Consider the following 26,394-nt stretch of genomic DNA (forward strand, 5'->3'; position numbering starts at 1 on the left):
TTATTTAATGTCAAGGAAACATGAGATAAAGTTATGTACTCGTGGTGAGTAATCCCAGCTATGTCAGATGAAACAGAACCACTGCTTTTATTTTGCTTTATCCACACGTAACATCTCTTTTAAAAACATGTCTTATGAGGGTTGAAAAGATGACTCAGCAGTCAAGAGCATTTTCTGTTTTTGCAGAGGACCTGGCTTTCCCGGCACTCACACGGCAGCTCACAAGTGTCTGTAGTTCCAGTTCTAGGGCATCCAATGTCCTCTTCTGATGTCTAGGGCACCAGGCTCACACATGGTGCACATATATACACACGCAGGCAAAACACTCAAATGCATAAAACAAGAGTACACACATCCTTTCAAAAGGCCTCATAGTCTTAGCTTCTTCGCCTTGTACTCAAAAGCGGGGTAGCGTGGCCTTCTCAGAGCGTTCTGCTTGAAGACCAGGACAACACACTCTTTTGTACCTTAACTCCCTTGTTCCCAACTGTTGCAAACACAGTAGCTATCAGTTTGGTCCATATCTACAGATAGCGAGGGAGAGCACAGTAACCTCTGAGTCCGTTCAGACTGTGCGCACTGTGCGGCTGGAACCCGGGCAAGTAAGTCGCCTGATGATTCTGAGTCTGATGATCTTAGGTGTCCTTTAACTACGGCAGAAGGTAAAGCACCCAGCACAATGCTAGGGACATGAAGGTGCTTCATGAAGGCAACATTTGCCTTTGGGTTGGTACCTAAAGAACTGGTGTAGATTTTAGAAGTCTGTTTTCTTTATTAATGTTCTAATTTCAGCCCCTTTCAATTCTTCTTTAACGGCCGGGGGCTTATGCTCCAGCTTCAGTAGTAAGGTCCTTTGGAACTGACATCATTCTGAGTGTCTTTCTTCCTGTTCCGTCACCTCTTCTTTCCCCCACGCTCAGAACCGTTTAAACGGAGGACCGAGTATGGTGTTATGCAGGTATGGGATGTCCCAGTGAAATTTATCGCTAGCTAACACAATCCACAAAAGCAATGCACTCTGCAACTTTCTGATTTTACGCGAGTTTATCTTTCTTTCCATCCTGTGGAACATTTGTTAAGTGATGTTACTTCATATGTTGGCCATGTTCTCGAGCACACACAAGCTTGTTTAGGCGCCAGCAGGGTGAGAATGGCACGGGAAAGTTGGGGGTAGTTTCTGTATTGTGTTCTCCATGAATGTACGTTAGGTTAAAGAATATGACCGCTGTAGGCAGCACTGACAATGTTTTCTCTGTTTCAGCCTTTTCGGTCTGACATGGCAGAAAACCCAATGGACATGTCAACACAAATACCGAGCAACGAAGACACAGTTAAGTTCATCTTTCAAATATAACTATTCGTTGTGTATTTCAATAAGGAGTTTCAAAATATTGATTATAAGTCAGGTCTGGCCAGCAAAGGAGGCTTGGTCTCTGTGGAAAAGAATCAACCTTTCTACTGGTTAGATTTAAATGCAAACAACGGTTTAAATGATTGTTAACACGTTTCTTGACTCTGTTGTTCTTTTTCTTGGGCAAAAACATTATTCTCATTTCAAAGCAAAGGAGACTAAATCCAAGATTAAAACCTCCCTAGAGGTGTTATGAGTTGTTTTTTTTTTTTTTTTTATCATCACTGTGGCAAAGTCCTTCATGGAGGAAGCGGTGTAGAGACTCACTCACTGTCCTCTGCAAAGTATGGTCCCCACACCCCCTGCACCGCTCCTCCCCAGGTGGGAAAGCTAAGAAAGGGTAGGAGGCCCTGTTACAGCGATACAGTGCGTGATCTGCCTCTCTGACTGCTACTGACAGAGGCCACAGGGTCCCTAAGACCAGGGGATTCCAGCCAACCAGTCTCCTGCCATAGGGATAGCTGGGAAAGATTTTCTCCCACGCTGTAGTTTGTTTCTTCACTGTCAATCACTTCCTTTGCTGTGCAGGAGACATCTGATTTATGGCGGTCCTGCCTATCAGTCTGTCTCCCACAGATCCGGGACTCTCAGACTCAGTTCCCCAGAGTAGTTGCATGAAAGGACTTGCAATGATTCTTTCTGGATCCTCCCAGCCGGCTTTCTGAGCTGCTGGTCTTAACCAGTCTTAAAGGGACACATTCCTCTTTTATTTTGTGCGGCACAGACCAGCTTCCCACTGCAAGAAGTTCTCAGTGCGTTCTGTATCATCAGATGTTTTCCACTAGGGGCAAACAGGTCTCAAGGCTGATGCCTGCTGAGTCAGTATAATATTGCTGGGGGTCCCCAGTGACAAACAAACCCAGACTCATTGACTCCTAGAGAAGCAAGTTCGGGTTCTTCTCAAGTTAATTCCCCATTATGCCGCTGTAAGCATGATTTTGGAGAACACACAACTTTTTGTTTTGTTTTGTTTTTCGAGACAGGGTTTCTCTGTGTAACAGTCCTGGTTGTCCTGGAACTCGCTTTGTAGACCAGGCTGGCCTTGAACTCACTCCCAAGTGCTGGGATTAAAGGCCTGCACCACCACCACGGCCCAGGCACACGATTTCTTGAGAGCCAGATTTCTCTGGGGATTGCACTGCCATTGTCTGCTGAAAATGCATTTGAGCCCAGCACCACTTCCGTGCTGGGTCTGCTTAGATTCTCTCTCATCTCTGTGGTGTGGCTGTATAATCAGTTCTGGGGAGTTCACTGTTCTACTGTCTAAAGTCTCTTGAGTTTCCCCAAGCTTGTCTGAACCTTTTGGCTGTTCTCTGGTTGTTTTGGTTTCACCTGCTGGAGAAACTGGTGAGTGTTCTAGTTCGCCATCTTGGATCTGTCTAATGTCCTTTTGCTTTTCTTCAGGGTCTGTTATTATGCAACCCTTTGGCTTTGTTTATTTAAGTCTTCTCTGCATTTTTCTTAGTTTAGACAAAACACCTACTAGATAAATAAACTAAAACATTTTTAAGTTCTTTGTCAGACATTTCTTCAATATCATTTTTGTTGGGAACTGTTGCTAGAGAATTACCATGTTCTTTTGAAAACTTAAAAAAATAGTTTATTTTTGTTTATTTTGAGACAGGGTTTCTCTGTGTAACAGTCCTGGCTGTCCTGGAACCCACTCTGTAGACCAGGCTGGTCCCAAACTCACAGAAATCTGCCTGCCTCTACATCCCTAAAGGAGTTTTCTACCACCGCCTGGCCATAATTCTCTTCTCTTCTCTTCTCTTCTCTTCTCTTCTCTTCTCTTCTCTTCTCTTCTCTTCTCTTCTCTCCTCTCCTCTCCTCTCCTCTCCTCTCCTCTCCTCTCCTCTCCTCTCCTTTCTTCCCTTCCCTTCTTCCCCTTCCCTCCTCTCCTCTCCTTTCTTCTTCCCTTCATCAGTTGTCTTGACCACACTTAAAAGTGTCCCAGTAAAGGGCTTCCTCCTGAAGATGTATCTTGGCATTTCAATCTGGTGCATGTCTTGGCTTTGATTCCAACTGGACATGCCCATTTCTCTGCATCATCCGCGGCTATAGTTAATGGCTTTGGGGACAGTGCGTGCTGCTATAGATTTGAAGAGAACGTGTTGCTGAGGGTCATGATGGGTGGGGACATTCTAACTGTTCATGCAGCTGTCATGCACACAGCTCTGAGTGTACAGTACCCTCTCTTTGGCCAGTCTGACGATGGTAGCAGTGGCACTTTTGAGTTGAGCTCTGCCAACGGGACGGGCACCAGAAGCTCCTGCAGAAGCAAAGGGCTGGAAGCAACCGCCCTCAGTCCCAGCAGTGCCACGGGCACCCACAAAGCTGCCTGTGGAAGGAGACACCAGTCGTCAAGTTCAGTAATCATGCTGTATTGTGGCCACTGTGTCAGCACTGAGGGACAAGCCAAGCTAGGCTTGTTTTGAACCTGAAGTTCATGTCACTTGAACTGTCTAGAAGGCAGGACAGGATATATCCAAAAATGGCAGGTTGTTTTTTCCCATGGGCCTCACTGATGGGCCCAGGGCAGGTCCAGATCTCTCGACAGTCATCACCCTGTGATCAGGCACTGTAGGATTCTCCCCAGGTTTTGGTGTGCATGTGTGCACACATGTGTGCCCCTGTATACATGTGTATGTGTGTGTACATTCTTGTGTATCCCAATCTTCTAAGTCAGTCAGTGGATCTCAACCAACATAATACTACGACCCTTTAACACAGTTCCTCATGTTGTGGTGACCCCCAACCATAAAGTTATTTTCATTGCCAGGCAGTTGTGGTGCACACCTTTAATCTCAGCACTTGGGAGGCAGAGGCAGAGGCAGAGGCAGAGGCAGAGGCAGAGGCAGAGGCAGAGGCAGGAGGATCTCAGTGAGTTCGAGGCCAGCCTAGTCTACAGAGTGAGTTCCGGACAGCCAGGACTGCTACACAGAGAAACCCTGTCTCAAAAAAATTAGAAAAAATAACAACCCTATTTTCATTGCTAATGCATAACTGTAATTTTTCTACTGTTATGAATCATAATGTAAATATCTGATATGCAGGATATGATATGTGATCCCAAATGGGTCACGACCTGCAGGTTGAGAACCAGTGTCAAGTTCACAGCCTCCCAGCCATGAATGCTGTATTTTATTATCTCGCCCGGAGCCCACAGTTCGTCAACCCTGCACACCACTGGAGCGCAGTCGAGGTTCATGCTGCTGTGGGCTGCCTAGTGTTCACAGTGACAGATTAGCAGGCCAATAGCCTGCAGGACAGATCTCTGGCCCTTCCACTGAGTCAGAGGTCCCATCAGCGGGCGCTGGCTCAAGATCGGATTGTGATAGTTGACCCAGTGTTAGCTTTTACCCGCCTGGCACTGGACTTTACATGAAGTCTTGTGTTTACCATCTTGTCAGCTTTCTTTCCTCCTTCTTTCCTTCCTTCCTTCCTTCCTTCCTTCCTTCCTTCCTTCCTTCCTTCCTTCCTTCCTTCCTCCCTCCCCCCTTCCTTTCCTTTCCTTTTTTCTTTTTCTTTTGTTTTTTTGAGACAGGGTTTCTCTGTGTAACCCTAGCTGTCCTAGAACTCACTCTGTAGACCATGCTGGCCTCCAACTCACAGAGATCCTCCTGCCTCTGGTTCCTGGTGCTGGGATTAAAACACATGCTACCACCACCCACTGCCACCCAGCTACCCTGGGGTTTCAAATGGTGTTCTGTTGTCCTTAATTTCTTATTGAATTTAGAAACATGCCCTCTTAGAGTGTGAGCAGAGGTTGATTCAATTTATTTGTAACAATGACATCAACATTTGAGTTCTTTTTGTGAAAAATTCACTTCATACCTTTGCATTGAGTGGACAACGCAGGGATAACTGGTCCTGACTTTTTTTTTTTAAACAAAGTGTTGTCTTTCCTAAGGATGCTATTTCTGATTCTAATATGAACCCTTCTGTTTGTCTTATCTAAGCACAATGAGAACATCCGTTGCTTAACCACTCTTGGCCATTTTGGGTTTGAATGTTTGCCCACTCAGCTGGTGAACAGATCCATCCAGAAAGGATTCTCTTTCAATATTCTCTGCGTGGGTAAGTGCCAAACCCTGCATGTAAATGATTATTTCATTTGTCTCCTACTCATTTAAACTGATACCAAACAGCATAATACTGACATCAATTCAGGAACGTTTCTTCATGTTTATGTTGTTTCCCCCTTCTTAACTGCATTGTTTAAACATTTAAGAAACTTTCAGCCTGGCCTGGTGACACATGGTGCTTGTTTTCTTTGGTTTGTTTTTTGAGACAGGATTTCTCTTTGTAGCCCTGGCTGTCCTGGAACTTGCTCTGTAGACCAAGCTGGTCTCGAACTCACAGAGATCTGCCTGCCTCTACCTTCCGAGTGCTGGGATAAAAGCCATGGGCCACCACCTCTTGACTCTGACAGGTATTGTTAGCCCAGCATTTGGGAGGCTGAACAGGCAGATCCCTCTGAGCTTGAGGACAGTTTGGTCTACGTAGCAAATTTCAGGGCAGCTAGGGCTACGTCGTCAGATCTTCTCTCTCTCTCTCTCTCTCTCTCTCTCTCTCTCTCTCTCTTTTAAAAAAACTGAAACTATTTCAGTGTTCTTTAAAGTCTGACACAGAGCAGTCTATTCTCTTTCTTTTCCATACTAGTGACTAAGGGAGCCCTAACCAATATGAACACATTCAGGGGCATTTCCGTGTGGCTGTTCATGGATGTGTTGGAAGCAAACATCACTGTCACTCAGCAAACTCTAGTTCTATACACAGATAGGGTATGAGCTGTTGCTGCGATATGACAATGTAGAGCGATCTCAGCAAGATCACGAACATAGTCTGTGATTGGATGTTTCCTGTCCTGACTGCAGGGTACCAAATAACTGACTCAGGGGCTGAATATAAATCGTAAATGCTTAGCTGATAGCTCAGGCTTGTTTCTAGCTAACCCTTCCATTTGAACTAACCCATAACTTTATCTATGTTTAGCCACGCTGCTTGGTACCTTGTCTCAATATGGCATTCTCATTTTGCTTCACTGCGGTATCCTGACTCTCTGACTCCTCCCTTCTTCTCCTATTATCCTCTCTGCCTCTGGCTGTCTGGCCCAATCTCTTCTTACCCTACTATCAGCCAATCAGTTTTTTATTTTTATTTATTTTTAAAGATTTATTTATTATGTATACAGTGTTTTGCCCGCATACCAGAAGAGGGCACTAGATCTCATTACAGATGATTGTGAGCCAACATGTGGTTGCTGGGAATTGAACTCAGGTCCTCTGGAAGAGCAGCCAGACTTCTTAACTACTGAGCTGTCTCTCCAGCCCCCAATCAGTTTTTTAAAATAATAACGGGCACAATCCACAGCTGACGCCTTCTCTATTTTCCTATCATCTGAAGTTCATCCTTTAGCCATTCTGAAATGTACTTTTTCGTTAGCTTAGTCATTCTGCTGTGCAGCTGATATAAAAACTCACTCCTGCATATTTGAAGCTATGTGTGCTCCTATCAAACCTCAATTCTAGCCACAGCCTCTTGCGATCATTCTGCCCTCTCCTTGTAGGAGCGCGGCCATTTGGAACCATTTAAACCGCTCATTGAGGCTCAGCACTCTCTTACACCTCTGCGATGATGGGCTTGTGTTTATTACAGGAGAAACTGGAATCGGCAAATCAACACTGATCAACACACTGTTCAATATTAATCTGAAAGAGAGCAAGGCCTCCCATTTCTATTCAAAGGTTGGACTTAAAGTGAAGACGTATGAACTTCAGGATAGAAACATTCCCCTGAAGTTGACTGTTGTGAAGACAGTGGGGTACGGTGATCAGATAAACAAAGAAGCCAGGTTAGTGCTTTCTTATGGTTTTTAAATTAATTTTTAAAGTTAGCGTGGAAGGTATTGGGTTTCATTATGATGCGTTTTATTCTCTTTAAAAAATAAGTAGAGATCACTCCTTTTCTCTCTCTCTCTCTCTCTTTTTTAGATTTATTTATTTATTATGTATACAATGTTCTGTCTGTCTCTATGCTTGCTGGCCAGAAGAGGGCACCAGATCTCATTACAGATGGTTGTGAGCCACCATGTGGTTGCTGGGAATTGAACTCAGGACCTCTGGAAGAGCAGTCAGTGCTCTTAACCATCTCTCCAGCCTCCACCCCTCCACACTTTTTTTTTTGAGACAGGTCTTACTATGTAGCCTCAACCATCCTGGAACTCTATATCAGCCTGACTTTGAACCTGCCTCTGCTTCCTAAGTGCTTGGATAAAAAGTATGTGCTACCAGGCACTGTGTTTTGATATTTTATTTAAAATTCTTCTCATTTCAACAAATTGCCTTCTTTTTGCTAGACTAAATTGTAATATCTTAAAATTTTTATTTTTATCATTTTAACTGTATGTGTGTGTGAGTTTGTGTGTGTGTGAGTTTGTGTGTACATACTAGGTGTCTGTAGATAACAGAGGCATTGGAGTCTCTTCAGTTAGTGGAGGCTGTGAGCCGTTTGATGGATGCCAGGAACTGAACTCAGGTCCTCTGAAAGAGCAATATGTGCTCTTAACCACTGAGCCATGTCTTCAGCCCTAAATTGTACTTTCTTCTATGGTAATTGATGTCTTTCCTTCTAGCTTTTAATTCTTTCCTCATGAAGTAATATTATGAAATGGGTGCTTTTATATATCTAGTGTAGTTGCTTTACTTAAAAATTTTATTTTATGTGAATGGGCGCTTTGCCTGTGTGTGTGTCTAGGTACTACATGTATGCCTGGTGTCCATGGAGGCTGGAAGAGAGTGTCAGATCCCCTGCAACTGGAGTAACAGAGAGTTGTGAGCTTCCATGTGGATGCTGGGAATCAAACCTGGGTCCTCTCGAAGAGCGGCAAACGGTCTTAGCTGAGCCACCTTCTGCTCTGACTTAATGACATCATGTGAGCAGCATAGAATCAGCCAGGATGGGAATATGAGAATATTCATACCACTGCAGTTAGAAAAGTCATCCTTCCCCTTCCCTTCCCTTCCTTCCCCTTCTCCTTCCCTTCCCTTCCCTTCCCTTCCCTTCCCTTCCCTTCCCTTCCCTTCCCTCCCCTCCCCTCCCCTCCCCTCCCCTCCCCTCCCCTCCCTCCCTCCCTCCCCTTCCCTTCCCTTCCCTTCCTCTTCTTCTTCCTCTTCCTCCTTCTCCCCTTCCTCCTCCCCTCCCCCTTCCCCCCCTCCTCCTCCTCTTCTTTTTTTTCTTCTTCTTTTTCCTCTTCCTCTTCTTCGTCTTCTTCTTTTTTTTCTGAGATAGGGTTTTTCTGTATAACCCTGGCTCTTCTAGAACTCATTCCATAGACCAGGCTGCCTCTGCCTCCCAAGTGCTGGAAATAAAGGTGTGCACCACCACGCCTGCCTTGAAGCCAGCAAATTCTAAAAATCAGTACCTTTTTTCTTTGCGGAGAACATCTTAAATACTCACCATTACTTTCTGTTTCAGGACAAGGTTTCGAACAAAGAATAGACAGGAAAAGGATGAAACAAAGGACCGCGGCATGTTGCTTTAAGTAGTTATTCTTAGAAAGTGAGCAACATTTTAATAATCAGCTTAATTCTACTAAACGCTACACGCTTTGTTCTGTGATAAAAATAAGACCCACAGTTCATCTTGCATTAGTTGCTGCAATTGACTGTGGTTCATACCCCCAGACCGATGCTTAAAACAATAAAAACATTTTTTTCACACATCTACAGTCAAGAAATCCAGAAGCAAGGGGTCAGAGCTTATAAGAAACCGAAGGGTTTGCTATGAGCTGGAGACCAGCCTGGGCTCCAATCCTAGTTTGGTTTCTATTGCTGTGGTAAGAAACCATGATCCAAAGCAACATGGACAGGAGAGGCTTACGCATCCAGAGACATCGTCCTTCCCAATGAGAGAAACCAACGGAGGCATGAACTGAAGCAGAAGCCACAGGAGGGTGATGTTTATTGACTTGCTCTTCGCGGCTTGCTCAGCCTGCTTTCTTAGACCATCAAGGCACCGTCCATAGCGAGCTCTGCCCTCCCACATCGGTCATTACGCCAGAAAATTCCCGGCGGACTTGTACCCACGCAGTGTGACGGAGGCATTTTATCCCTTAAGGTTCTTCTTCATAGATGACTATACCCTGGGTCAACTTGACAAAAACCCAACCCGGACAGCTACAGAGCGGGTGAAAAATCGCTTAAGGTGCCTTCTAGAGTCCAGCAAGACCGGGGCTTTGGGAAAAGAGCCCTTCTTTGTTTATTGTAGCTTCATGTGTCGGCTGTCACTCATCTGTACCTCCACCGTCACACAGCGATTTCAGCTGATCTTTATGTGTTGGATAGTTGTCACTGGATGTGGACAGAGGGTCCCAGTGACCTTCATTCAAGTTTCTATCTTTCACTCTCTCTTGAGACTGGGTTTTGCTACATATTCCAGGCTAACTTTGAATTCACTAAGTAGTCTAGACAGACTACTCAGAGCAATCCTCCTGCCCCAGACTTCTGGTGTTAGGAGTATAGGAAAGATGTTATTATGACCTGCTTTAAAATTTTGAAATTGCAGCTACAACCCCTTTTCCCCTAAAATAAAGTCGCATTCTTTGAGGATAGGACTTGAATTCACACATTCTATCACTGAGCCATACTCCTTATGTGGAATTATATTTTATGGCCAATGAAATGCATCTTTTTTTGGAGGGAGGGTTTCAAGACAGGGTTTCTCTGTGTAGTCCTGACTGTCTTGGAACTCTGTGTAGACCAGACTGGCCTCAAATTCACAGAGATCCTCCTGCATCTGGCTTCCAAAGTGCTGGGATTAAAGGTGTTAGCTACCACTACTCAGCAAAATGCATTGATTTTATCAAGCGACAAACTGTTTATTGCACACGATGATGATTACATAGTAAGACATTAGATTCTGATTTTACTAATCTGTCGTGCTAAATGTTTAAATAATTTTTTTTTTCAGTTACCAGCCAGTAGTTGACTACTTGGATGCTCAGTTTGAGGCATATCTCCAGGAGGAGTTGAAGATCAAGCGTTCCCTGGTGGACTATAACGATTCCCGTATCCATGTGTGCCTTTACTTCATCGCGCCTACAGGACACTCCCTCAAGTCCCTGGACCTGATGACGATGAAGAACATTGACAGGAGGGTGTGTTCCTAAACCGTCAGTCTTTCACGGTCCGGTGGATGTTTTGAGATGACAGCATGTTGCGAAGCATTTATATGCAACTGTCTATTATTTTAGAATATGTGCATATATTTAAATATTTTTGGTTGCTCTTGAAAGCATTTGACTGAATTTTCTAGGGCATTCCTAAAACCATGTCATAGAGTGGATGGTTTAAACAATTAAAAAAAAAGTCATTTTTCATGTAGTCCTGGAATCTAGGAAATCAAGGTGTAAGCCTTTATCTTCTTAATCTGCAGGTGGCTACGTCGTCCCTTTTTCTCACATGGCCGATCTACTGGTGTCTGTATGGACAACATTCTTTTTTTTTTCTTTTTTAGACAGGGTCTTTTGTAGCGCAGGCTGGCCTTGAACTTGATATGTACCTGAGGTTGACCTTCACCTCCTGATTCTCTTGCCTTAGTTTTTACAGAGTTGAGATTAGGGGTATGCATCGCTACTGTAGGCCACATTTCTCCTTCTTATAAGGTTGGTAACCAAACTGGGTCAGACCCCATTATAACAGTCTAACTTTAATTTAAAATTTCCATCTGCAAGTACTGATATGCTCTGAGACATTGACGGTTATCAATATATAAAATACAGAGGAGGGAAATTTTAATGTTTGATAGAATCTCATCTTTAGCTAGCATTCCAGGCAAACTTAATAAAAACAATAACTGCTTGGTGATTGGTGTGGTGATGCATGCCTGTAATCTCAGGACTTAAGGGGATGAGGCAGGGGGACGGTTGTGAGGTTGAGGCAAACCTGGGCTACATAGTCTTCAGGCAGCCTGCATTGCAGGGTGAGACCATGTCTTAAAAAATCAGCAATAAGCTGGGCAGTCGGGAGGCAGAGGCAGGCGGATCTCTGTGAGTTGGAGGCCAGCCTGGTCTACAAGAGCTAGTTCCAGGACAGGCTCCAAAGTCACAGAGAAACCCTGTCTCAAAAAAAAAATCAGCAATAACTGAAAAAAAAAATAACCAAAAATAACTGAAAAACCAACAGCTCCCCAATTTTTTCCCATCTGGAGAGAGAGGTATAGGAAAAACACTAAAATAAAACTCGAAAAAAAATCTTTTTGCTTTTGTATTTTTGAGAGAGCATTTCTCTGTGTAGCCCTGACTGTCCGGGAACTCAGCAGGCTGACCTTCGACTCAGAGATCCACCTGCTGCTACCTCCCAAGTGCTGGAATTAAAGGCATGCATCACCACTGCTAGGCTAAAACTTGAATTTTTTTCTGTGACTAAATTCTAATCAGATTAGCACATGCCTATCTATGATCCCAGCAGAGGCAGGTGGGTCTCTATGAATTCAAGGCCAGCCTGGTTTATAAAGCTAGTTCCAGGACAGTCAAGACTACAACTACACAGAGAAAACCTGTCTTGAAAAACTTAAAAAAAAGAAAGAAAAGAAAAATTCTAATCAGATCACAGCCATTTGTATATAATTGAAAATTGAATCTACTGCATGACTCTATAAGACAATCCTATGAATCTTTGGCTGGCATCACTGATACAATGAAACTCGAAACTTTTCTGGTTCTGGTCTTGAATTCTCTCAGAGAAGACGCAGAAAGCAGAACAGGGAGCAGCAGCCTCCTGTAGAGAAAGAGACCCCAAAGCAAAACACTGAGGGAGATTATGAGACATGTGGACCTGCTTTCTTCACAAAGGGGCTTGCTACGTAGCTTGGGTTGCCCTAGAATTTATGATCCTCCTGCCTCAGCCTCCCAGGCGTTGGACTTACAGGTGTTACCATCACAAGCGGAGTTTCCTTTGTTAGACGTCTTACTCCATGGTTTTAGAAAAGTCTTCAAGTTTTTGTGATTTCCTGGCATAAGGACAAGATAAGAACCTTGCTCTAGATGCGAGAGCTGATGGCACAGTTCTTGTGAGGGAGAAGGCAATTCTGAAGCTGAGGCATGGAGGGGCTCTAGGCTCGGGCCCACAGCATGTGTCTCCAGCCTCAGTGATGTGTGTGGTTTCCCCTCTGACCTAGAACGTACTACTCTACATATATAAAGGTATAGTGACCCTAGGCCTCAGCTCCAACATGCTCAGCCTGTTTTCTAGTTTGCAGACAGGGACCACTGCTTTTTGGAAGAATGTGCTGAAGTCTAGATTCATCGTATTCATAAGGATTGGACAGTAGATGTTGGCTCTCATCTCAAGCTTTCGTAGCCTCTGTAACACTTTAAATTTAAAGTTTTCATCTGCCTCTTTGAGACCGTTACGTTTTTAATCTTAAAAATACCATTAATAATATAGTTACATAAAGACTCGTTCTAAGCTGTTGTAGTTCCTCAGACAGATTCTCCCCGAGACCAGAACTCGCACCAGAATACTTTCATTTCTGACTGTGTACCTTTCTCCACTGCTCGAATCTATCATGAGCATGTCTTCTCATAGGAGGTCAACACACGTGTATATATGTATATGTACATATATATAGCTTACAAGTTTAGATTAAATTCTGTTCATTTGATTAAATTTTCTAGTCCCTTATTAGATTCTTCCCCCCTCTAGTTTAGCATAAATGTTTGGAAAAACATGAGATTTGTCCAAAAATGTGCAAAATGAGCTTTGAGAATTGGGAAATAAAAGCAACTGACATAAAGCTGATATTTCTTCATCCATACCTTATTATTGGTTGGTATGCACGTCTGGAGAAGCAGTCACATGAGTGATAGCTGGGAGAAAAGCTCTCTCTCCCAACGTTTTGACGAGACGTCTTTTCGTCAGCCAGTTTGATAAGTTATCGGTCTTCTGAATCTTACTGCTTAAACTACAGAGGTATTAGGGGAGCTGTTTTTTAAAAAATTTTTATTGTTTTTACTGAGCTATATATTTTTAAAATTGATTTTATTGAGCTCTACATTTTTCTCTGTTCTCCTCCCTGCCTCTCCCCTCCCCTTCTACCCTCTCCCATGGTCCCCATGCTCCCAATTTACTCAGGAGATCTTGTCTTTTTCTGCTTCCCATGTAGATTAGACCCATGCATGTCTCTCTTAGGGTCCTGTTTGTTGCCTAGGTTTTAGGGGAGATTTTTAGAAGAGAAACAAGGTGAAAGCTTCTAAGCCTGAGTTCTGGTAAAGGATGAGGACTCAAGAAGTAGCTCAGAGGTAAAACATTTATCTACAGCATTCAAGGCTTGAGGCTTTAATCCTCAGCAGTCCCCCCAAACAAGAAATTCTCCGTAGTGGAGAACCCTGGGGCACAGCTGTGCAACCCCAGCCCTCTTCACCGCATGCCAGCCAAGATCCTGACAAAAGCAACAGCAGCGACCACAAACCACACACACAATGTTTTTCAGGAGTACGGTTTAGGCTGGAAAACTGTGACATTTGACCCGCCTCCCTTCCCAACAGGTGAACATTATACCACTGATTGCCAAAGCCGACGCACTTTCCAAAAGCGACCTCCAGAGGTTCAAGAGTAACATCATGAGCGAGCTGGTCAGCAACGGCATCCGGATATTTCAGTTTCCGGAGGATGACGAAGATGCTGCTCAAGTAAACACCTCGGTGAATGTAAGCTTCTTCTGCTGGGTCTGAACTCCCTTCACATGTGAGACTGAAGTACAGTTTGTAATATTATCTGCACTTTATTATCACTTGTATCAGACAAGAGATAATAAACAATATATTTTCCCTCAAAATGCATTGTGGGGGAAATGTTTCTACCCTCCCTCCCTCCCTCCCTCCCTCCCTCCCTCCCTTCCTCCCTCCTTCTCTCCCTCCCTCCCTCCCACCCTCTCTTCCCTTCCTCTCGTCCTTTCTTCTTCTCTTTTTTCCATCCTTCCTTGGCAGGGTTTCATGTGGTCCAGGCTGGCCTTGAATTTACTGTATAGATGAGACTGACCCAACCTAATTCTATCTCCTGGATACTGGGCAGGTAGGAGCTACCAGGCCTGGTGTATACAGTGCTGGGGTTCAAACTCAGGACGTTGTTCTTGCCAGGCAAACACTCTCCCAACAGAACTTAAACCTCCAACGTGCTCTTTTTCAAATTCATGGCTTTTTTCTCATTAGTTGCTTTTTCATACATACACATGCACATCATATACAGATACAGCTATGTATATTTACTTAAATACAGAAATACAATTTGTATATTTGTTTTTGGAGTGTGGACATTTGGTATTGGAGAAACAGTTGGTGTGCTCATCCCTGAGGAAGACTTTCTCCTGCCCTCAGGATGCATTAGTTGCCTGGAGTCCTTTGCGTAGGGTCAAGACTCCCTGTGGTCCCCACCCCACATTAGCCTGTCTACTGTGGTCCTCATTCAGCTCCTGTTCAGGCAGTCATGTTGGTTCCTAAGAGACACAGCCTTACAGCAAACTCCTTGATTCTCTGGCTTTTACAATCATCCTGATCTCTCTTCCTACAACGGTCCCTGAACCTTAGATTTGAGAGTTGTATTGTAGGTGTATCTGTTGGGACCAGACTCTACAACTCTGCATTTTTTTTTTGGGTTGTGTTTTCTGTAATATTTTCTGTTGTAAAGAGAATTTTCTTGATGAGGTGTGAGGACTCCATTTATCTGTGGTGATGAGAACAAATATTCAGACCATAGTTAGGGATGATGCTGGTTTAGGAAAGCAGTGGTTGTAGGCTCCCCCCCAAGATCCATGACTTCACGAGCCCTGGGTAGTTGGCTGGGTTTCTGTTACCAGGCATGCTTTCTGTCTTGTTAATCAGATCTTATGCCTGATTAGAGAGGTGTTGGATACTGCCAAGGTATGTGTGCTACTACTACACTCTTAGGGTTATTGCTCCACGCTGGTTATCATTGTGGTTCTTAGGCACCACAGCTGGGTAGGGCTGTTGGTTGCCTCCCTCCTTTGGAAGTTTGCATGGCACTTTCTAGAACCATGAAAGCTAGTCTTCAGGGAGAGGCTTTTAGGTCAGTTCTAGCTCAGGGGATTCTGGACTCAGTGTCTGAAGTGCGTGGTGTCTTCAGCAATAAGGACTTTTCTTTCACCTCTTAGGGGCAACCAAGGGGAACAGCAATTACCTATAATGTTTTGGGAGTTGCTTCGACCACCTTGACCAACAGCTCAAAAGAGGGCTTCTTATACCTGGTGTTGAGATTTTTGTTAGATGGCCTTTGTGTCTTGGAGGAAGCATTGTTAGCCCAGATGGGAACATACCATTTAAGGTGTATTTGTAAATTTATGCACCAGTTTATGTAAATTATAGATATTTTCATGTGGTTTCCTCTTCTAGGTATTTTATGCGATGAATTACATGTAATCTTTTGTACCTGTTATCTTCAGTTAGGATAATGTTTTCAAGATTTACAATATCGTACGAGTATTTGTACTGAATGTGTATGCACGCATGCATGCCTAGAGATCATTGTGTGAATATACTACATTTGGGCTTATTCCACATTTTGACTATTATAAAGAATGTTATTATAAGCATTTATGTACAAGTGTTTGTGATGACATGTACTTTAATTTCTCCTGAGTATATATCTAGAAATAGAATTCTTCGATCCTGTGATAACTACACCTAGTCATTTGAAGATCTGTTGTATTGATTCCCTAAACACCTGCCCTAGGAATTTTGATTTAATTTCTTTGTCTTAATTCATACTATATAAATGTTAAGAAAATCTGGCGACATTACTTATTATGGGTGGATCCCACTGTATATTTGATTTGCATTTTGGAAGACTACAGATGTGGAATGTCTTTTCACAGGTTTATGTCTATTTTTATGTCTTCCTAGGGAGAAACATATATTCAGATTGTTTATTTTAAGTTGACATTTTGCCTTGCTTTGTAAGTTACAAGGGCCCCTTGAATTCTCTTTTTCCGTTTCACTTCATGCTGTGAAGCAGTCTAGATTATCCTGCCCGTCTGTCTTTATATATTCATTATTCAGTCTCTCTTTATAGCCCCTAATTTACGCACTTCCCAGACTCCACTCATCATTTATATTGAATTTTGTTTTTAGCAGTGTGGGTTGAACCCTGAGCTTCACACATGCTAAGAAAGCAATCTACTGATGGCTCAGCTTCATTCCCAGACTGAGATTGAATTTTCAATTTTCTTTTCCTTTTCTTTCTTTCTTTCTTTCTTTCTTTCTTTCTTTCTTTCTTTCTTTCTTTCTTTTTTTTTAAAAGATAGGGTTTCTCTGTATAGCCCTGGCTGTTCTGAAACTAGCTTTGTGGAAGAGGCTAGCCTGGAACTCAGAGATCCACCTGCCTCTGCCTCCCAAGTGCTGGGATTAAAGCGTTCACCATCACCTGGCTCATGCCTGATTTTTTTGTGGGATCAGACTCAGGTTCTCATGCTCACAGAGCGTGTACTTTATCAATGAAACTAGCACCCTAGTTCCCCTGAGGACACACATAATATTGTTCATTAGCAGATTTTATGCTCTTTATCCATTAACTAGCCATCATTTTAATTTATTTATTATTATTTTCTGAGATAGGATCTCACTCTCTAGCCTTGGCATCCCTGGAACTCACTCTGTAGATCAGTCTGGTCTCAAACTCAGAGAGATCCACCTGCCTCTGCCTCCTAAATGCTGGGATTAAAGGTGTGCGCACTACTATGCCCAGCTTATTCTTTATTTCTAATCGGTTCTTCTGTTAATTTACATACTATCAATAAAACAGTTTTCATATCATCTCGCCAATATTGTCTATGTGTTCAGTGTAAAGAAAATGTGAGAAAATTATGTGTATTAACAATCTTTTTTATCTTTCTACTACATGCACCATGATGCCTTTCTTTAGGAAAGGTAGCACTATTAGGTAGGTAGTTTTTTTTTTTTAAATTATGTCAGCCTGAGATAAATGCTCATAAAAATAATTAGCACATATTATCTAAGTATAAAAATCTGACACGATAGATTATTTGTGCAGTTAAATGTGTTATACTAGCTTCACCTATCATAGAAAAAGTGCATCATTGAAGGGGCGAGGTCGATCGGTAATTAAAGATTCGCCAGACTAGCTTAATACAAAAGATACAGCTTTAATAAACAGAAGGAAAACTCACACCAGAGTCCGGAACGCAGGAGCCAAGCGAGAGAGAGCGGGGAAGCGCATTCGCCAGGTTTATAGGTAAATTTTTACCTTAGGGAAACACGCCCCACGGACAGAATGTGATTGGCTGAATTCCCCTATCATATCGTTTGTAAAGCATAGTGTTTGAAGGGAGTTTAACTTGTATCCACCCCCTACTCTGAGACAGGGTTTCTTTGTGTAACAGTCCTAGCTGTCCTGGAACTTGCTTTGTAGACCAGGCTGGCCTGGAACTCACTGCAATCCGCCTGCCTCTGCTTCCCAAGTGCTGGGATTAAAGGCCTCTGCTACCACCGTCTGGAAACTTGTGTCATTTTTATTTGTTTAGGGGCTGCTACCTTTTGCTGTGGTAGGAAGTATGGAGGAAGTGAAAGTTGGAAAAAGAATGGTCAGAGGTCGTCACTACCCTTGGGGAGTTTTGCAAGGTAAATATGAGAGCGTGTTTAAATCTCATGATGATTAAATCCAGTATATACTGGGCTCTCCGAAGTCTCAAATAGCATCTGGGCCAGTGTCGGTAACTCTTAACTAGCTTGTAGGTTAGTAGTTGCTAATGAGAAATACAGATTCCATTCTTGTGGTACAGTTGTTCTCGACTTTCCTAACGCAGCGACCCCGTTAATTCCTCATGTTGTGGTGACCCCCAACAATAAAATTATTTTGTTATTATGTTAGAGCTTTAATTTTACTACTGTTATGAATCATAAATATCTGCTATGTAGGAAAACCAACATGAGACTTCCAGGGGGGTCGCGATCCACATGTTGAGCACCTTTGCTGCAGGATTTTGCCTTAAGCTGACTTAGACCCACACCTACAAAGTCTCCTCGTTTAACCGATGTGCCACACGCACACGGTCTCTGTCTTCCTGAAAGGTGCCATTCAGAATGTTCAGGCTCACTTGAACAAAACTGAAGTCTAGATACTAGCGCCTACAAGAAAAGATAGCGCCTATTACCTAGATACACCTGCCCAGGATGGCACCGCCCACATTGGGCTGGACCCTTCTACACCAATTAGCAATCGAGAAAATGCTCTACCGACACGCCCACAAATCAATCTGATTGGAGGCAACCTCTCCATTCAGGTTCTACCTTTCCCGGTCTGTGAGGTTGAAAGCAAGATCAGATACCACATAGACTAAATAAATAGTAGAAATAATTGGTGAGCTCAAAGTTTTTGTTTTGTTTTGTTTTTTAATATGCAGATGAGGGGGGTGATGGTAACAAATGAGGACAAGTTGGAGATGGTACTAAAAAAAGAGCAAATATTTGGATTGAGAACACCCAAAGCGGTAGAAAGCTTATTCAGCACAATACTAACGGAAGTCCTCCATAACGGATTTCTCCGATTTCCTTTTGACCAGTGGAGAATGAGAACCACTGCGACTTTGTGAAGCTCCGGGATCTGCTGCTGTGCACGCACATGGAAGACCTGAAAGATCAAACCCACACCCAGCATTACGAGTGTTACAGGAGCAGCAGACTGCAGCAACTGGGCTTCCACGACACGGGCCCCGACAGTCAGCCAGTGAGGTGAGGGAAGCCTGTGCTGGCTAGCGAGCCGGCTCAGTGGTTCCTCAGTGCTTGCTGCTCTTGCAGAGGACCCGGGTTCAATCCCCAGCACTCCTTGCTGCCTCCCAGTCATCTGTAACTCCAGTTCTAGAGGACCCAGTGTTCTCTTCCGGCTTATGTGGGCACCTGGCCACATAAGCTATATTGACATACGTACAGATAGACACTCATACACATAAAATTAAGAGTAAATAAATCTTTAAAAAGAAATTGCTTTATGTGTAAATTGATCCTTTAGGATGCCCTTAAAACCACCAGGTATGCTCATCTAAGAATGAAGAGGTGGCTCATGATGAACTCTTAGGTTTTTAATAGTTCTTGGACTTGGATGGGGAGGCATCAGAAGCAGCATCATGACGGGGCTCGTTTATAGGTTAGAGTGTGTCCAGTATTGCATGTTTTGAACTGTGAGCTCCAGGGAAGGCACTATGTTTTAAAAACATTTGTATCTGTGCAAAACAGAGGTTCATGGAAGGATAATCAAGTATTGGCATTTATTAATAAAAATTGACAAAGGTTTTTGGAGAAGAGGTTGCTGAAAAAGCATTAGAAAGTAGTTATACAAATGCTGGAAGTCAGGTGAAAAGCCTATGAACAGAACAGTTACGTCACACTGACAACATTTTGGCTACAGAAGTATGGATTGGATTATGTTCATGTTGTAGTCGCCATGGTTGCATTTAAAATAACTTTAAAAATTTTACATTTATTTATTTATTTGCTTATTTACTTATTTGTGTGTGTGTGTGTTCACGCATGCAGAGGTCAGAAAACAACTTGTAGGAGTTGCCTTTCTCCTACCGCATGGGTCCTGGGGATCCACTCGGATCTTTTCGCACGACAGCAAGTACCCTTCCTTACCTGCCGAGCCATCACACTGGCCCTTTATCCGTGTTTTAAATCTAAGGGTGATGAACTCTTGCTTTTAGTTTCCAAGAGATGTATGAAGCCAAAAGACAAGAGTTCCATGCTCAGTGTCAGAGGGAGGAGGAAGAGCTGAAGCAGACGTTCATGCAGCGGGTCAAGGAGAAGGAACTGACCTTTAAGGATGCTGAAAAGGAGGCACGTATCACTCACCTCACGTCCATTCTCTGGGTCCTGTTCTTTGGGGGATGAGCTCCAGTGGATTCTTATTTTGGAAGAAACTTTCCATCTCTCTAAAAGTAGCTATTCATACACAGGATCTTAGTATAGCATTTATGAAATGATAGGCTGAAATGATACCCTTTCCCCCTGAGCATTTTGAGAATTTGTCTTTTTAAGTGCCCCGTGTCTCCGAGGACTTCCCTCTCAACTCACCCAGCGCCTCTTCTGCTTACAGCTCTGCCAGCAAGAACCCTACAGGGGGTCTTGGGGCCTGCCCCAGCTCCATAGTTTCATCAGGCATCGTCTTAAGTGGAGTTCCCTATAGAAGCTATGATCCTGTGACAGGGCCGCTAGGCTATCTATGATATCTTTAGTCCCCTATAGTAGCTATGACCCTGTGACAGGGCCGCTAGCCTATCTATGATATCTTTAGTCCCTCTGTAGGAGCTATGACCCTGTGACAGGGCCGCTAGCCTATCTATGATATCTTTAGTCCCTCTGTAGGAGCTATGACCCTGTGACAGGGCCGCTAGCCTATCTATGATGTCTTTTGGAACCTGTGAGGAGACTTCTTAGCTTCACAGCTCTTGCCTTGTGCTTGCCCATAGAGTCATCATCACATGACAGAACCCAAGACTTATAGTTTGTACCTGCTAGAGCATCAGATGCAGACATGCCATTCCCAAATGATTTTGGCTGGAGTTTAAGGAGTGCTGTGCGGCACACAGCAGTGAATCATTAAGTTGCTGGGACACCTGTCCGGACAGCTTGCCTCAGAGACCTCCCAAACGCCTCAGGGCCATTCTCCATTGCTTTCATGACTAAAACTGATTTCCAACTTTATTAATCTCTTTAGCAAAGGGCTGCCTGGACATAGCCTCAGTATTCTTTGGAAAACTTCCTTATATTATAATTTCAGTTTTCAATAATTTTACTGTTTCCACTTAGTTATGAATTCACTCTTTAGTTTTGCTTTTGATCTGCCTGCCTCTGACTCTCAAATGCTGAAACCAATGACTTTGTACCATTACTGCCTGGCTGCAGTAGTTAGTTTCTGTTCCCCACCTTCTCTCCCCCTGAGATAGGGTTTCTCTGTGCGGTCCTGGCTGTCCTGGAGCTACGATTGCTTCACTGTCTCTTTATCCTTTCTGGTCTGTTGTATAAGTTGTGTGACAATATTCCTATGGAAACACAAACACACATCTCCTTACCCTAGATAGGACACTGATGACTCTCTAAAGTGAGGAGGTAGCAGAGAAACTAGCCATCCCCCTCGGTGATAACTCATGTCACACACTCAGGAAAAATTAGGGAAAAAACTCTTAATAATAATAACATGTGTCCAGTGTTTGCTAGCCATGTGTTCAGTGTTTGCTAGTGTCCAAGGAGAAATTGGCCATGAACAGGCATCACCCCCACCCTCCCATTCCCATAGCCTTATAAAGTTTTATGACCTCAAGTTACATTTTGAGTAATTAAACATGTTTCACAAAGACAGAAATCTTAAGGTTTGGCTGTTTGGACAAATAGGAACACTTACAGTATAAAATATTGTCACAGTTATCCAGAGACAAGCCTGGATTGCTTTTACCAGGCTGCTGTTAACCAGGGTTATCTTGTCCGCCTGGCAGGATTGTCTTACTCTGCTAAAAGTCCTGGGAGGGCTCCCTAAGCTAAATTCTGCTTTGTATTATTTAATATTCCCTTAAAAAACTTCGTAAGTCCTTTATAATATCCATTTGTTATTCTCAGTTTCTCCTATTTCAAGTCCAACTTGGGGGATCCATTAGCCCTATTGGGGGGTGACCTCAGGAAGATGGGTGAGATGTTACAGGAGCAGAAATGACCCAGAGACAGCTACATCACCAAAGCCACCCCAGCATGGACAACAGCTCACAAGAGCTGGGTATGTGGAGCCTACTGCGCAACCTGCAGGTAGCTCAGCAGGTTGGAGAGTGTCCTTTTCGGCTAGCTCAGGTGGTCTGAGCCTCTTCCAGGTAGCTCAGCGGCTCTCTGCTTCTTCCAGGCAGATTGTTTTGTCCGAGAGTGTCTCTCAGCCTTCCCCACAGCTTATATAAACCCAGGGAGAGGTGTGTCTAGTGAATCTGGACAGTTTTAGGGACTTCCTGAAGCTATCAAGGATTCCCGACCTCAACTGAACTTGACTTTCCCTGCAGGATGGAATCCTTGGCCTCACTAGGACCATCCTGGTGATTTACCTCCTTCTAAACATCCTGTGTCGTAACTAGCTTCCCTCCAAGATGGAAGGTTTGAATCTGGGAGGAAAGTGATACACAACAGTATATTTTTGCAAACGTATCTGCTGAACAAATTAGCTTCTTTATTATTTTTCAGAGAGATTTTTTTCCTTGCTATAGATTTTGGCTGAAAGTTTCCTTTTTCCTCAATGAATTATTATCATTAATCTCTCTGTGTGTATATGCCCATGTGCATGCGTATTAGTGTGTGTGTGTGTATATAAGAAAAACATTTTCTTGTAGGCAATGCTCTACTGAATACTGTCTTAAAAATCTTAAATACTTATGCTTTAATTAGAGAGTCTAATCCACTTACAGTTAAAGTGATTATTGATCGATGGGAACTTAATGTTCCCATTTTCCTGTTGGCCGACTCTATTGCCAGTTCCTTTGTTTCTTCTCTTGCTGGCTTTATCTGTTACTTGTTAATGTTTCTGTAGCCTCCTGCTTTGCTAATTTTCTCTTTATCTTTTGTGTACCTCTCATAAGGTTTAGAAGTTTTTCAGTGTTTTAAACCAAAGTTACTGGAAATTGGGCCATTTAGATTACTCAGCAGATTAAGGCACTTACCGCCAAGCCTCATGACCTGAATTCCATCCCTGAGACACACGGTGAGAGGAGAGAGAACTCACTCTTGCAAGTGGTTCTCTGACCGACACACTTGCATTGCAGTTTGTGCTTACCCCACCCCACATGAAAGAAATTAATAAATGTAGTTTTATTTTTGTTTTTCACAAATTAGGGGAGGTGAGTTTTGCACTAACTCCCTGCATTAGATTTTAATGTACAAGAAGACCAAACCAGAATGGAATCCCCCATGCTAAATGACGTATAATCAAATTACGCTTCAAAGTGGACCAGTTTGGGGCCAGCAGAATGGCTCAGGAAGTAAGAAGGGTGCTTGCTGCTGAAGCTGAGTTAGATCTAACCTGAGTTAGATCCTGGAAACTCCATGGTGGAAGGAGAGAACCAACTATAGACAAAATCACAAGAGAATATAGTCAGCTTGAGTTAGTGGAGTAAAACTTTGATTAAAACCGTAACAAAAGCCAAGTGGTGGTGGCACATGCCTTTAATCCCAACACTTGGGAGGCAGAGACAGGATCTCTGTAAATTCAAGGCCATCCTAGTCTACAAGAGCTACTTCCAGGACAGCTAGGATTGTTACACAGAGAAACCCTGTCTCAAAAAGCAAAACAAACTAAACAAAAAACCTATATGAAACCAACTTTCAAATGCCCATCTGGATTTTGCTACCAGATCCTGCTTTCTTCTTCTGCCTTTAACCCTCACCCCCATCTCCTCGACACCCTCACATTTCCTATGATCTAATAATATAAAATATAAATGTAATAGGTTTAGAATGGTCCATTGCTCAACTCTAGAAACAGAACCAGAACTTGAAACCAATTATACTATGAAGTTTAGTTTTTGTAATTTTAGGGAGCACAGTAGTGATACACTTGACCTCCACCCCCTTTTTTCAGAGATAGGGTTTCTATATATAACTGTCCTGGCTGCCCCGGAACTTGCTTTGTAGACCAAGCTAGTCTCAAACTCACAGAGGTCGCCTGCCTCTGCTTCCCAAGTGCTGGAATTAAAGGTGTGTGCCACCACCACCCAGCCCTGGACCCCCTTTAAGGGCTTCCATTTACCTTGTAGAAGTCCAAAGATTCAAAGAAGTGTTTCTTGGGTCATACACTGCCTTTTGGATTTCATGAATCTTTGCGACTCTTCCTCTTTCTCTTCCCCTCTCTCTCCCCTCCCCTCCCCCTCCCCCTCCTCCTCCTCCTCCTCCTCCTTCTTCTTTAAATAGCTGCAGGACAAATTTGAACACCTGAAGAGAATCCAACAAGAGGAGACCCTGAAACTGGAAGAAGAGAGAAGAAAATTAGAAGAGCAAATCATAGATTTTTATAAAATGAAGGCCGTCTCTGAGACATCGCAGGCTCAGGTGTACACCAATGTAAAGAAGGACAAAGATCGCAAGAAATGATCTCTTCTTACCATTCAGGCTGGTTGAGAGTTCACCATCCTCTCTTCATGTACCCATGAACTTGTCTGCTGCATAATACTTAACTTTGACTGGAAGTCTAATCTTTTCAGCAATTATTTAGCATGTGTGATTTTGTACTGGAGTGTCAAATACTTTGGAGGAAGATACCATGCGTATCTTGTGAGGTGTTGCAACATGGACCAGCATTCCATGGTTGTGTTCATTAATAAACATAGCCAAGAAGTATCTAGCATAGTATAGACATGTATGATCAGACAGAGGACCTTTGATACCGATGTGCCTTTGACTCTAGTAGTGACTTTTACAATTTCTGCTTCTTTAGAGTTTTTACTCTCTCTCTCTCTCTCTCTCTCTCTCTCTCTCTCTCTCTCTCTCTCTCTGTGTATGTGTGTGTGTGTTTTGTTGTTTATTTTTTTTTGAGACAGGTTCTCACTATGTAGTACTAGCTGTCCTTGCTAGCACTTTGTGTAGATCGGTCTGTCCTTGAACAGTAATACTCCTGCTTCTGCCTCCGAGTGCTGGGATTATAAGCGTAAACCAGCATACCTAGCTCTATCGAATTTTTCTTGAGGATGCATAGGCATAAAGTATTGTTATAAAAGGTGATTATTGGTTATTCCCTTACCAAATTCTATTGATAGCTATTCTTGATAACTTTAATTGCAATGTAGCATTATGTTTTGATTAGAACTCCTATGCGTTGGTGCCATACTTGTGGAAGTGAAAACGAAAGGTTCAAAATCTAGACGGCAGCAGACTGATAATATTAATCCTTAAAGATTTTGGCTTTATGCTAAAAAATTATTACCGTGTACAGTATGGGATATGGTTCTTTGTCCTGTTTTTAAAAATGTCCTGATTTTATAAACTGAGGTGACGGCTTTTTAAATTTAAAACATTTTTTATCTGTTACTTATTTGATGTTTTGGTGTGAGCCTAGCCTTTAGTGGCTGAGCCATCTCTCAAGTCCCAGTTACTTATTTGAATGTGGTTGACCTTCCCCATGCTGACCCATTCTATGACAATGCAGCCTTTGAAGGACTTCGTCTCTGTGTACTTCAGCCACATTTGGATCAATTCTTTCTTAATAGTCCTGAGCAAAGTAGAGTTCTAATGAAATTTTAATATTGCATCCATTTCAAATGCAGCATTTAAGGCTATCACTATATGTACTCAAAACACTTTATAATTTATACTTATAATATTTCCGTGAAAAAGTCTTGTGTGAAAAGTGACAAGAAAGAGAAACAAATCCAAAACAGTTTTGTATTTTTTGGTAAGTCATCTTACAAGTCGGGTGAGAAAGACATATAATACATGGCTATCATAGTGCCATCAGGAGAAGAACAAAGATCTTTCTTCTGATCATTTATGTCATTTATGTATTCATTCCTAGATTTAGGGCAATTCCTAATGCACAGCGAATACTATTAATTGAATAAATCATCCCAGTAGTAGTCTGTTATCTGCATTATATACATGAATAGTTTAATTCAGATAATTGACCTTTTTATTTTTTGAGAAAGGGTTCCTTTGTGTATTCCTAGCTATCCTGGAACTTACTCTGTAGACCAGGCTGGCATCAAACTCCACCTGCCTCTGCCTCCCGAGTGCTGGGATTAAAGGCATGCACCACCACTGCCCAGCTAGATAATTGACTTTCAAACATAATATAGCGTATCACTGTTTTCAACATGGCTGTGAGTTATATTGCTGAAATGCTTTTCTATTGCCATTCTTTAATCTTAATGCAGTGTTTGTAAAATTGGAACTGACAATGTTATACAATAGATAACATCAATAAAATTCATGGTGTGTATTA

At 42.8% G+C, this 26,394-nt stretch overlaps 1 protein-coding gene across 2 annotated transcripts; it reads left to right on the top strand.

Moving 5' to 3' along the window:
* The first annotated feature begins 523 nt into the window (after window positions 1–523).
* Septin14 (septin 14) lies at window positions 524–26,394 on the top strand. 2 transcript variants are annotated; one of them, XM_087903604.1, is made up of 10 exons: window positions 524–602; window positions 1,262–1,330; window positions 5,371–5,488; window positions 7,070–7,265; window positions 10,382–10,568; window positions 13,959–14,120; window positions 17,966–18,062; window positions 19,004–19,172; window positions 20,141–20,273; window positions 24,372–26,394. In XM_087903604.1, the coding sequence occupies exons 2-10, from the start codon at window positions 1,277–1,279 to the stop codon at window positions 24,549–24,551; spliced, it is 1,296 nt and encodes a 431-aa protein (XP_087759730.1). In that variant the 5' UTR covers window positions 524–602; window positions 1,262–1,276; the 3' UTR covers window positions 24,552–26,394. The 2 variants fall into 2 exon arrangements, with proteins under 2 accessions (XP_087759730.1, XP_087759728.1); XM_087903602.1 differs by having other exon boundaries at window positions 543–662.

This window comes from Myodes glareolus, chromosome 2 (genome assembly GCF_982192425.1).
Source record: "Myodes glareolus chromosome 2, mMyoGla1.1, whole genome shotgun sequence".
NCBI classification, from domain to species: Eukaryota; Metazoa; Chordata; class Mammalia; order Rodentia; family Cricetidae; genus Myodes; species Myodes glareolus.

Excerpts from the sequence above, each read along its gene's own strand:
- Septin14 (XM_087903604.1), top strand. The coding sequence starts at position 1,277 with ATGGCAGAAAACCCAATGGACATGTCAACACAAATACCGAGCAACGAA. Across the intron at positions 5,489-7,069 it reads TTTCAATATTCTCTGCGTGG|GAGAAACTGGAATCGGCAAA; the intron begins GTAAGTGCCAAA and ends TGTTTATTACAG. Across the intron at positions 19,173-20,140 it reads CCCGACAGTCAGCCAGTGAG|TTTCCAAGAGATGTATGAAG; the intron begins GTGAGGGAAGCC and ends TCTTGCTTTTAG.